Raw genomic sequence first — 13,606 nt, 5'->3', positions numbered from 1 at the left:
AAGTTTTGTAGAAGCTAAGGGGCTAAAGGGAGCTTGTGTTATTGGCATGGTAAAATGGGGATTTTTGGATAAGTTTGAGGTGTTTAAGAAGGACAACTGATGAGAGCCAATCTTGGGAAGCAATCACCACTTGTACACCTTGTCTGTCTTCAAGGCTTTTGATGAAATGGTTCAGAGATTGGGGATGGCAAGGCGTTTTGAAAATTTTAAAACTGAAAGATTTTTGTACGGTAAAGGAAATAAGGGTCATAAGCCAAAGCTTAGGGTTGCATATCTTAAGTGGATCATGATGCATCCCAGATACGTTTTTGTGAAAATACTAATGCTAGCTTCCTAAGAGCTGATATGTATTTTCTGTGTTGATAGATTCTCTGATGTCGACAGAAGCAGATTCAAAGATGGCTGCACTTGAGAAAGGGGGCAAGGCTGAAGGAACAAAGAAGAGAAATAAGCCTGACAAATCTTCCACGAAAGAAGAAGAAAAAGATGAACAATTGGAGAGTGAGGAGGAGGAAGAGGAGGAAGAGGAGGAGAGGGGTAAAGTGTAAATCAGTGCTGGTTTTTTTTTTAAGAGTTTGAAACCGAATTTTATTTACAAGAATACTTATTTTAATGTTGCAGTGGGATTACTGGAAAGAAGTCCCATCGTAGAAGGGAAAAGGGAAAAGAAAAAAGTGGAAAGACTGACTTTACAAGTGACGCCATCTGCAAAAGAGACGTTTAGTATTCCCGAAGGTAAACTTTTCAAAGCTTTACAGCTGCCTGGAGTTTTGTTGTGCTTGATTTTGTTACATAGTGAGAGAAACATGGTAATTTAAATGGGTTATGAGGCATCTGTGGCAGGGCAAGTTATTGTACGTGACCTGTGGAAGGAGCATGCATAGTGAGCTGAAAGGCTTTATCTCTTTCTATGCTATATGTTCATGAGTGAAGCGAATGGGAATACAGATCCTACAACTGCAGGGTAAAAGGCTGCTTTGATCTATTGTGTTCTGATTTGTAAAAGCAGAACTCCAAGGAAAATAAAATTAAACATCATTAGTTGGTGTACAATATACTGTTGCCAAGCAAAAACCTTATAATATATAGGAAAATACTTTTATGTGGAAGTCATGGCTATTTGCTGCTTTCTCAGAAGCTGTGTGTCACTGCATAAAGTGCCTCAACTGTGTGGTTGAAAAAGTTGACCATTTGAAGTAGTATTGTTGGGATCCTTCCACCTATGAGAGATAATGGCACGCAGCAGACAATTCATTTAGATGGGCGTCTTCATTTCGTGCACCTTAGCTGCTGGCTGGGAAGGCCAGTCTTTGAGAGGCAGGTTTCACCACAGGCACTGCACATGAAACTGTCAAGTGACGTTGTGGGTTGTTGTTGTTTTGATGTTGGTGCCTAATGCTAAGCAGCTGTAACCACTGGTTGTTACAGTAGTGCACGTCAGCCCATAGGAGGTGCCACCATTTTCCTGTTTTGCCAGCTAGTGACTCTCAGGTGCTATAGTCGATGTTTAGGGCCTTCATGTCACGCTAGTAAGCATCCTTGAAGCAGAGCCTTGGGTGGTCCACTGGTCATCTGGCTCTGGCTGTGTCACCACAGAGAAGGTCCTTGGGTATGTGACTGTCCTCCATCCTGTGGACCTGCCCAATCCCCCAAGCTGCCTCTGGTGCCAACACATTTGGCAGCTCTATCTTTGAGAGGACAGCCGCATTCATGATTTTGTCCTGCCAGGATATATCCATAATGTATAGCAGACAGAATCATAGAATGGCAGAATTATTACAGCACAAAAGGAGGCCATTTGGCCCATTGTGTCTGTGCTGGCTTCTCGAAGGTGCAATTCACCCAGTGCCATACCCCTGTCTTCTGCCTCTGGCTCTGCAGTCTTCCTTTTGAATTCCCTCTTGAATGTCTTGCTTGAATCTGCCTCCACTATACTCTGAGGATGTGCATTGCAGATCTTAACCACTTGCTGTGTGAAAAAGTTTCTGCTCATGTCTCCATTGCTTCTTTTTACAATGGTCTTAAACCTGTGCCCTCCTGCTCTTGACCCTTCTACCAATGGGAATAGCTCTTCCCTAGCTACTCTGTCAGACCCCTCCATGATCTTGAATGTCTCTGTTAAATCTTCAAATCTCCTCTCAACCTTCTCTTCTCCAAGGAAAACAGTCCCAACTTCTCCAATATATGTAACTGAAGTTCCTCATCCCTGGAATCATTGTTGTTAATCTTTTCTACACTCACTCTCATGCCTTCACATCTTTCCTAAAGTGTGATGTCCAATACTGGACACACTACTCCAGTTGAGGATGAACCAATGTTCTATATTCACTTCTTTGCTTTTGTACTTTCTGCCCCTATTAATAAAGGTTTGGATACTGTGTGTTTTATTAATTACGCTCTCAACATGTTCTGCCACTTTCAGTGACTTAACCAGGTCCCTCTGCTCCTGCGCCCACTTTACAATTGTACCCCTTATATTGTTTCTACATGTTCTTCCTACAAAATGAGCCACCTCACATTTCTCCACTTTGAACTTCATCTGCCACCTGTCCACCCATTTCACCAATTTGTCTATGTCCCTTTTGAAGTTCTACACTATCCTCGCAGTTTACAATGCTTCCAAGTTTCTTATCATCCTCAAATTGTGCCTTGTGCACCAAGGTCTAGGCCATTAATATATAAAAGGAAAAACAAGGATCCCAACACTGACCCCTGAGAAATTCACTACAAGCTTTCCTCCAGCCCAAAAAACATCCATTAACCATGACTCTGTTTCCTGTCACTCAGCCAATTTTGTATCCATGTTGCTACTGTCCCTTTTATTCCACGAGCAGCAAAGCTGGAAATTATTGAGCTGTTTTTCCTGGTAGCTGTAAGTCACCCACGTTTCACTGCCATACAGCAAGGTGCTAAGAACACAGGCCTTTTGAATTATATTTTTTTTCTTCCAAAGGAGAAGAAAATTCTCAATTTGAAAAATACATTTGTTTTGAGTATTTCAACAAATTTAATCTGTTGCAATAAGCTTAATTCATACAGTCAACCCTTAGCTGGGTTTACTTAATGTCTATTAAATATGTAATATTTCTGCTAGTTTTTTTCCTCTTAACTGAAGGTGTTCATTCTTTGCTCTACAGTTCCACTACAGTTGCCCATTGATATTTCACCCAATTTATCCATTCTTCGTGCATGAGCAGAGATGATGACCATTAGCATACTTTTCAACTAAATAGATCCTTTCCTCACTTAAAGCTCACACGTGAGCACACCAGCATGATTTGCTGGATAGTAAGCATAAACGAGGAATCATAGCTATTTTGCTTCCTTGTCATGGGTTTCTGAGACCTAAAAGGATCTGCTTATAAAGGTTAGATCAGTAAGGTGGAAGTAAATTTGTACATAACATAAATACCTGTAGACTTCTGTTGCAAATTATATAGATTTCTATTGTAGTCCATCTACTACTGGCCCATCTAAGGTAATTAATTCAACACAGGTTGGGGATTGAAGTTGAAGCATTCCTGGTCTAACGCTTAGCTCTTCACTGACTTAGGCAATTGAGCTATTGGTGGAGAACTTGATCTCCTATTAGGGAACCAGACAGGTCAGGTGACAGAAGTGTGTATAGGCGAACATTTTGGATCCAGTGACCACAATGTCATTAGTTTTAAGCTAACTATGGATAAGGATAGGTCTGGTCCTCGAGTTGAGATTCTAAATTAGAGAAAGGCCAATTTTGTGGAAATGAGAGGATCTAGGAAGAGTGGATTGGCATAAGTTGTTTTCTGGCAAGGATGTGTTCAGTAAGTGGAAGGCATTCAAAGGCAAAATTTTGAGAGTGTAGAGTTTGCATGTTCCTGTCAGGATTAAAGGCAAAGTTAACAGGCATAGGGAACCTTGGTTTTCAAGGGATATTGGCGATCTGGTTAAGAAGAAGAGAGAGGTGTATGGCAGGTATAGGCAACAAGAATCAAATGAGGTACTTGTAGAGTATAGAAAATGTAAGAAAATACTAAAAAAGGAAATCAGGAAGGCAAAAAGAAGACATGAGGTTGCTTTGGCAGATAATGTGAAGGTAAACCCGAAGGGTTTCTACAAGTATATTAAGAGTAAAAGGATAGTAAGGGACACAATTGGTCCCTTTGAAGATCAGAGTGGTTGTCTATTTGTGGAGCCTCAAAAGATGGGGGAGATCTCAAACAGTTTTTTTGCATCAGTATTTACTCAGGAAACTGGGATAGTGTATAATGAAGGAAGGGAAACAAGCAGTAGTTTCATGGAACATATAGAGATAAAAGAGGAGGTGTTTGCTGCCTTACAGCGAATAAAGATAGATAAATCCCCCGGGTCTGACATGATATTTCCTCAGACCTTGAGGGAGACTATTGTAGCAATTGCAGGGTCTCTGGCAGAAATATTTAAAATGTCCTTAGCCACGGGTGAGGTGTCGGAGGATTGGAGAGTAGCTCATGTTGTTCCGTTGTTTAAAAAAGGCTCCAAAAAGTAAACCAGGTAATTACAGGCCAGTGAGCCTGACGTCAGTAGTAGGTAAATTATTGGAAGGTGTTCTGAGAGATCGGATATATAATTATTTGGACAGCCAAGGGCTGATTAAAGATAGTCAGCATGGCTTTGTGCGTGGTAGGTCGTGTTTAACGAAGCTTGTAGAGTTTTTCGAGGAGGTTACCAAGAAAGTAGATGAAGGAAAAGCTGTGGATGTTGTCTACATGGACTTTAGTAAGGCCTTTGACAAGGTCCCACATGGGAGGTTAGTTCAGAAGGTTCAGACACTTGGTATCCATGGAGAGGTTGTAAACTGGATTCGAAATTGGCTGTGTGGGAGAAGACAGGGAGTGGTAGTGGCTGATTGCTTCTCAGACTGCAGATCTGTGACTAGTGGTGTTCCTCAGGGATCTGTGCTGGGACCATTGTTGTTTGTTGTCTGTATCAATGATTTGGATGATAATGTGGCAAATTGGATCAGCAAGTTTGCCGATGACACTAAGATTGGAGACGTTGTGGACAGCGAGGAAGGCTTTCAAAGCTTGCAGAGAGATCTGGACCAACTGGAAAAATGGGCCAGAAAATGGCAGATGGAATTTAATGCGGAAAAGTGTGAGGTGTTACATTTTGGAAGGTCAAACCAAGGTAGGACATACACAGTAAATGGTAGGGCACTGAGGAGTGCGGAGGAACAAAGGGATCTGGGAGTTCAGATACATAGTTCCCTGAAAGTGGCGTCACAGGTAGACAAGGTTGTAAAGAAAGCTTTTGGCATACTGGCCTTCATAAAAGTATTGAGCATAGGAGTTGGGATGTTATGGTGAGGTTGTATAAGACATTGGTGAGGCCAACTTTGGAGTATTGTGTGCAATTCTGGTCGCCTAACTACAGGAAGGATATCAGTAAGATTGAGAGAGTGCAGAGAAGTTTTACTAGGATGTTGCTGGGTCTTAAGGAGTTGAATTACAGGGAAAGATTAAACAGGTTAGGACTTTATTCCTTGGAGCATAGAAGAATGAGGGGAGATATGATTGAAGTTTACAAAATTATGAGGGGTATGGACAGAGTAAATGCGAGTAGGCTCTTTCCACTTAGATTAGGAGAAATAAACACGAGAGGACATGGCTTTAGGGTGAAAGGGGAAAGGTTTAGGGGGAACTTCTTCACTCAGAGTGGTGAGAGTGTGGAACGAGCTACCATCTGACGTAAATGCGGGTTCACTCTTAAGTTTTAAGAATAAATTAGATAGATACATGGATGGGGGAGGTCTGGAGGGTTATGGACTAGGTGCAGGTCAATGGGACTAGCGGAATAATATTTTGGCACAGACTAGAAGGGCCAAATTGCCTGTTTTCTGTGCTGTAGTGTTTTATGGTTCTAACTAATTAGATAACCTTATTTTGCATGAATACTAGTTATTTGTCTTGGAGCCATTGTGCAAATTTAAAAATAAAATGATAGTGAAAATTGATTTTTTTTTTAATTTTATTCAGGTAGAGGCACAAGGCTGGGAGAAATTGAGAGGATACAGTATTTCATGGGCAAAACTAAGGCCGAAGATTTAAAATCTCTTCACAAAATCTTATACAACAGGCCAGGTTCGGTAAGATGATAATTTCTAGCACTTGGTCGTTTTAAGCACCATTTTTGACTAAGATGACACTTTACGTTTTCTAATTTTTGGGAGGATCCCATGTGTAAATTTTTTATGTGCAAGGGGACCTGGTTAATCAGTGACTGATTGTACTAGGCAAAAACTTGCCCTTTTTTCCTTTGCAAAGGGGAATTTGTCCTGAAGAGGCTAACTCCTTGCATGGATGCAAGTTATCGGGCACTGTTGCGCATGTGTGAGCCTTTAATAACTAACGGTTAGCAATATTATCTTTATTGCAATAGTACTTCTTAAGTACAGGATTCCTATCACCAAAGGCTTGAACAAAATCAAAATTTCTCACTTTGGGAAAAGCTACATAAAACTATTAATGAGGGGGAAAAGGGATAGGAATGGAAATACAAATTTTGTCAAGCATGTGGTCTTATGACTTGTTTATAGTCCATTCAAATGTCAGAGTCTAATTGAAACTGTTTTCTTCTAAGTTGAAATGGCAAGTTTACATCTGATGGGCTGAATATTATTCCAAGAATAAGGACTTTTTTTTCCCTTTTTCTTGAAATCTACTTGATATAATTTCAACATCTATAGAAGAAAGCGGCTTCCAATTGTGTTCATGACATTGCTTGTATAGGATTCAAGTTTTTTTTTGTAGCAACACTCTAACTGCGCATTCTTGGAGTCTAGGTTTGTGCAATAGAGCATTTCCATTGGAGTTAGACTGTATAAGAACTACATGGGTAGAATTTTCCGTTGTTGGGTGGGGGAAGAGAGGGTGTGGGCAGGCGCAGATCATCACCCATGATCGGGTCCATGCTGCCATTTTTTACGCTGGGGGGTCGACTCCTGTGGATAGCAGGAGTGTGCGGGCAGTGGCGGTCGTCCACACACTGCTGGGTCCAATGGTGACCCGGCAGTCTGTTTAAAAGAAGGTCTGGCAGCCTCCTGGAGGCTGCTGACAATGGCCAGTTCGAGGGCCGCACCACTGGGTCGGCTGAGCAGGCCTGGCTGCAGGGTCTGCCACAAGAGCAGGATAGGCTAGCGGGGGGGGCCAATGCATCCCTCGTTTTTCAGATGAATGCCTTGCTGCCCTCCTTGAGGTGGCAGCATGGCAGGAGGTGTTGGTCCCCTAGGATGGGAGGAGGAGGCCACTCCACATGACCAAACGTGCCTGGGAGGAGGTGGCGGAGGTGTTGAGCTCCCGCGACGTGGTGCGGTGCACCTGGATCCAGTGCCGTAAGCACTTCAATAATTTGTTGCATTCTGGCAGGGTGAGTACCATGTTGGTATTGGGCATTTAACCCAGCAGGTAGCCTTAGCCCTTGAGGTAGAGCGGGAAGAGGAGGCACTGGAGGCCTGATATGACCCACTGTGGTTGGGGTACAGCGTGCTCGTGCAGAGTCCATGTGCAATTTTTCGTAATGGTGTTCTCTTTCTCAGGAGAAGAATGCTCATAATGCCTCTGAGCGTGCGAGGACTGGAGGCGGCCAGGCACACAACCTCATCTTAAGCCGCTTCGAGCAGGAGGCCCTTGAGCTGGAGACATGGCATGCCTCAATCATGTCCCCCCTCAGTCTCCTCTGCTGCAGGGGAAATAACCTCATTCTATGCAATCTCTCCTCATAACTGAAACTGTCCGGGTCAACTGGTGTTGGTGAGGCTGGGGTGGAACGGCCAGGTATTTGAAGCCAACTGTGAGATCCACAATGTCCTCCCACTCGGTCATAGAGTGATAGAGTCAGAGGTGTGCAGCACAGAAAAAGGCCCTTCGACCCATCAAGGATGCACGGGTCAAACACGTACCTAAGTATTCTAATCCCATTTTCTAGCACTAGGCCCTTGACTTGTATGCTTTGGCATCGCAAGTACACATCCAAATACTTATTACATGTTATGAGGGTTTCTGCCTCTACCACCCTGTCAGGCATGCGTTCCAAATTCCCAAAACCCTCTGTGTGCAAAAGTTGCTCATCACATCCCCTGTAAACCTCCTGCCCCTTGCCTTAAATCTATACCCCCTGGTTACTGATCCGACCGCCAAGGGGAAAAGTTCCTTTCTGTCTACCCTATCTATGCCCCTCAAATTTATACACCTCAATCATGCCCCCCCCTCAATCTCCTCCGCTGCAGGGGAAATAACCCCAGACTTTGCAATCTCTCCTCATAACTGAAACTCTCCGGCCCAGCCACATCCTGGTAAATGTCCTCTGCACTCTCTCCACTGCAATCACATTCTTCCCATAATGCGCATTTTGGAACTGCTTGCAGTACTGTAGCTGTGGCCTAAGTAATGTTTTCTACAGTTCAAACATTACCTCCCTGCTCCTGTATTCTGTGCCTCGGCTAATGAAGGCAAGTATGCCATATGCCGTCTTAAATACCTTATGTACCTGTCCCCCTTACCTTAAGGGACAAGTCGACATGCACACTAAGGTTCCTCTGATCCTCGTTACTTTCCATGATCCTATCATTCATCGTGTTTCCCATGCTTTGTTTGTCCTGCCCAAGTGCATCACCTCACACTTATCCACATTAAATTCCATATGGTACTCATCAGCCCATCTGACCAGCCCATTATATCCTCCTGTAATGTAAGGCTATCCTCCTCACTATTTACCACCCCACCAATGTTCGTGTCCATTGGTTCTGGAAGGCTGAGCACATAATGAGCCGGGGGAAAGGGATGAAGTTTGTCACTGTGTGCACGCTAACATACGTACTGTTCTTGTTGTTCCTTTCAGCATCATAGCATGGCCAGCAGGAGAAGCTACAGATGCCCCTCCCCCCTCACACCTGAGGGCCCTCAAGTCTCACCAGCATCACGCCATTTCTGCGAGGCAGGCACCAGCGCCGATACTAGCGCCTCAGTGGGCATTGGAACATCAGCTAGTGTCCCAAGGCACAGTGGAGAGGGCACTTCATATTTGCTGGAGGAGCTGGCAGAGAGAGTGCCGATGGCGCCAGCAGTCGGAAGACTACAGGGGACCAAGCACGTGCTCAGTCAATGCCTGATGATGTGTCTCTGGAGTCATCCGCGACACAGTAGCTGCAGGAAATGCAGCCGGGTGTGAGGGAGCATCTGGATGTGATACATGAGCCTATGCTTCGCTTGGTGTCCGTGGTGGAGGAGTCCACATGGAGCATCACTGATGCAAATGAGCGTCATGCTTCCTCCATGGAGAGAGTGGCGATGCTCACGGAAAGGCACCTCCAGGAGAACAATCAGGTCCTCCTAGGGTTGCGCTCGGACCTGCAAGTCCTCACAGCGGCATTGGCCACAGCTGGTCAGTGCCAATGGGAGATGGTCTGGGCATCAAGTTTCCCAGCTCAAAAACAGAATTAGCTGGAAAAACTCAGCAGGTCTGGCAGCATCAGCAGAGAAGAAAAGAGTTGACGTTTCGAGTCCTCATGACCCTTCGACAGAACTAGGTGAATCCCAGGAAGGGTTGAAATATAAGCTGGTTTAAGGTAGGTGGGGGGGGAGAGAAGTGGAGGGGGGTGGTGTGGTTGTAGGCAAAAGCAGTGATAGAAGCAGATCATCAAAAGATGTCACAGACGGCAGAACAAAAGAACACTTAGGTGTCGAAGTTGGTGATATTATCTAAACGAATGTGCTGAGTTTTTCCAAGTAATTCTGTTTTTGTTTTGGATTTCCAGCATCCGCAGTTTTTTGTTTTTAAGTTTCCCAGCTCATTGCCCATCCATCCACGGTGAGCAGGGAGGTCCGAGGCGACCTCACGGCACAACAGCTGCATGTCGTCTCTGTGGGCTCCTCTCACAGCACTCCAGATGAGGCCACCAGCTCCTCCGCCTTTCTCCCAGTGACCATATCATCTGGTGAGGCTGCGACGACTGGGGAGATGGCAGATCCCTCCCAGGCTGGCCCAGCACAGGCTGCATGGGCCAGAGGATGACCGCCAAGGTTATGGAGGCCAACAGGACAGCAGAGTCAGCAGGCTGTCTCAGATGCCACTCCGAGCGATGGGGCAGCACCAAAACGTAGCCCGCAAACTGAAACGTAAGGCACATTAGGCACACCACGGGTTTATCACCGGTGCTTTTGCATTGGCCCGAGATTAGGTCCTTAGAATTTCTTTTTGCTTGCTTACACTATTGTTTTACAGTTGGGAACATCTGATTTTGAAAATTAAAATTCAGATGTGTGACCATGGCTGAGGGTGGCTTGTTTGTTCTGCACGTGTATGTTTAAGAAAACTGTCATGAGTGTTTGTACATTCAGATTTATGTACAAGGCCCTTAGTTCCTGCTGATGACCTGGCAGATTTTGCACTTAAGGGTCGAATATAGATGCGCCAGGCAAGGCTGGTCCTGTTGATCTATTTGTGCTGTGCTAGCTGAAGGTTCATTGGATTAAGGCCTCCTGGGTTTCCCTGCCTCCTTGGTGTAGTCCCGGGTCAGCGTCTACCCCCTCAGCATTACCCTGTGCATGCTTATCCTCAGAATCAGTGCTGGACTCATTGTGTGCAGCCCCAGACAATGTGCCTACATCTTCATTGTCCATTGCATCCCTCCTTTCCAGCGCAAGACTGTGTGGAGCGCAGAATGCAACCACTATCAGCGACACACGTTCTGGGGGGTATTGGAGTGCGGTCCCTGAGCGGCCCAGGCGTTGGAAGAGCATCTTGAGAAGACCAATGGTTCTCTCCACCACATCCCTTGTGGAAGCATGGCTCCTATTGTACCGCTGCTCAGCTTCTGATCTTGGATGGCGGAGATGTGTCACGAGCTACCTTCTGAAGGGGATAGCCCTCGTCATCCAGCAGTCATCCATCAAGCCGAGCTGGAGCACTGAAGACCCTCGGTACTTGGGAGTGTCTCAGGATGTAGGTGTCGCGGGAGCTGCCTGGGTACCTTGCTCAGACTTGTAGAATCAGCATCTTGTGATCACACACTCTCTGCACGTTCATGGAGTAGAAGCCCTTCCTGTTGACGCAGGCATCGGACTCACCTGCTGCTACCTTGATGGCCACGTGTGCAGTCTATTGCACCCTGGACGCGGGGGAAGCCAGCAATGGCCGCGAAGCCTTTGGCTTGCTGTGCCTGGCTTGCCTGGTCCCAGCGGAAGTGGATGAAGGTCAGTGCACCCTGAACAGTGTCGGTGACCTGCTTGACACAATTGTGTGCAGCTGATTGGGAGACAACGCAGAGATCACCCTCCGAGCCCTGGAAGGAGCTAGAGGATAGAAGTTGAGGGCAGCTGTGACCTTCAGACCTTCATTGGCATGGGGTGTCCGCCCACACAGTTAGAGATCTCAGGGCCAGTCACCTGACAGATATAGTTGACTGTCTCCCTTGACAGTCGGAGCCTCCTTCGGCACTGCACCTCAGACATATTGAGGTGACTGTTTCACCGCCTGGCAGCAGGGTAGTGGCGTCTTCTGCGGCCCCTTCCACCTTGGACTACATCTTGGCCCTGCACCCCTTTGTGCCTGCGCCTGGCCTCCCAAAGGTGACTCCCGTGGAGACTGTGCACTCCTGGTCTCTTCCTCCTTTCAGCCCTCCCTTCCTCCTCAGAGGAGCTGCCTCCAGTGGACAGTCAGATCCCATACCCAAGCTAAAGGGAGGCTCCCTGAAAGCTACAAGCCCGCAAAAGATTCCTGACTGCATAGTGCTGACCTGAAGGTTAAAAGTACGCAGAAAGCTGCTGGAATGTGTTCTGAACTACTGCAGATCACACAGGCAAGTTTAAAATACTTTCTCCAATAAATACTCCACAAAGCAGATTGACAACCCCACTGAACCCTCTTATCCCACTCGTGGGTGAGGTTCATAGAAAAGTCTCCTCCCTGTGCGCCGACCCGAAGATTGCACAAGCACCTAAAATCGCTGTCGATTGAAGACTAAAGGGCCTTAACTGGCCCATTAATTAACGGCGGTTGCGCGTCGGACTTCATCATGCGCCTGCCCAGTGAAATATTGCGATGATGTGGGGATGCTCGCCTGATGCCACTGCGCGTCATTTTATGCGCGGACGTGAAACTTCTGCTCCAAAGGTATAGTGTTATCATCTTCAACTATAGAATCAACGCTAATGTACTCTTTTACATTACCTAACAGCTTTTCTGAAACTTCTACATTTTGAATAATTTGCATTAAATAATTGTCCATGCTATTTTGTCGCACTGCAACCATTTCCATCAGCCCCATCCCTCTCTTTCCATCCCTATTTCTCCCATGAGTCCCATCCCATCACTCATGGAAACAATCTCACTAGGCAGGATAACTTTGCACTCCCATTTATCTCCTGCTGTTTTTTTCCTCCACCAAGCCCCCAACCCGCTAAATGTTGGCAGCCGCACATCATACGCTCCAGTTCTCCGTGCACCCAGCATGCCTCCGTATGCACCAGGCTATGTTGCTATTACTTTTAGAACACAAGCATTCAAATATAGGAATGGTATCTGCATCTTGTATTCACCTGAAGTTCACTCGTGAACTTCCAGGAGGGATTAAGAATGAAACTTGGTTATTCCTTCCTCATAAACCTAGGAGACCTGAAGCCCATGGCTAACTCAATACAGGCTAAGGGTCAAACCCAGGAAATTCCTACTCTGTATGACAGCTACTCATCAGTTTAATGCATATGTTTTGTTTCATGTATTTAGATTTATGGTTAGTATCTCCTGAAAATGAGTTTAAGTTCTTATTAATTAGTGTCATCTTTTTGTGTCCTGTTGAATTCTTTCCAGCTTGCCTCATTGAAAAGAAACATTCGTCTGTTTACTGGGTTCTCATTTGAAAGCGGCAGTGAGCAGCACAAGAAAAAAGAAGAGGTACTGAAAAAGTGAGTAACTAAACATTCGCCCCTTAGAAACCCTACTGATAGCATAACCTGTTAACAGGTAAGAATGTACGGATGTGTTGCTTATTAACTACATTACCAAAAAAAAATTAGATTTTAGAATAGCTGCACATTTGTTTTCATATCCTGTGAATGAAATTTACAATGCAGTTGTAAATAAACCAAAATTATGAAATAATTGACAGAAAATTGATTTAAGTTGGCTGAATAACAGCCACATTGAGAGCTACTGCACAGAGGCAGTTAAAGAATTAAGTTTATTCCGTTGTAAGATCGTCTTCTACCAGTGTGCTAAATAGAGCATGTCAAGCCTGGATGTCATAGAAGCTTTAAGAAATTCCCTTTTCCTTTTTGCAGCCCACTAGAAGGAGTAATTTGTACCTTTAATATTAGGAGAAAGGCCTACTAGGTCAATAATGGGGGCCTTGTTTGGCATGATATAGACTCAAACATTAAATCAGCCCTTATGCTCTTTGAAAAAGAGAGATGCAAGTTACAGCACTATGAGATGGTATTGCTGATATCTAAAACAACTATTGAAATGGGAACCCTTCATTTCATTGTCATTTCTCTTCAGAGAAAATGGGGAAATCTATTTATTATTTTACAAAGTAGCTGCTTAATCTCTAATAAAATGAGATATTAAGTCATTCACTAGTAATCGTCAA

At 45.0% G+C, this 13,606-nt stretch overlaps 1 protein-coding gene across 2 annotated transcripts in view; it reads left to right on the top strand.

The window, feature by feature from the left end:
* The first annotated feature begins 366 nt into the window (after positions 1-366).
* The window catches only part of dek (DEK proto-oncogene), a 35,376-nt gene continuing 22,136 nt past the window's right edge, over positions 367-13,606 (top strand). For both annotated transcript variants that reach the window (XM_041184343.1, XM_041184342.1), the window contains exons 1-4: positions 367-537; positions 622-735; positions 5,997-6,106; positions 12,826-12,920. In XM_041184343.1, the coding sequence (XP_041040277.1) occupies positions 375-537; positions 622-735; positions 5,997-6,106; positions 12,826-12,920 (482 nt within the window). In that variant the 5' untranslated portion in view covers positions 367-374. The remainder of the gene's footprint in view (positions 538-621; positions 736-5,996; positions 6,107-12,825; positions 12,921-13,606) is intronic.

This window comes from Carcharodon carcharias, chromosome 3, assembly GCF_017639515.1.
Source record: "Carcharodon carcharias isolate sCarCar2 chromosome 3, sCarCar2.pri, whole genome shotgun sequence".
NCBI lineage: Eukaryota > Metazoa > Chordata > Chondrichthyes > Lamniformes > Lamnidae > Carcharodon > Carcharodon carcharias.
The sequence above is the reverse complement of the archived record's forward strand: the minus strand, read 5'-3'. Positions and strand labels throughout refer to the sequence as shown.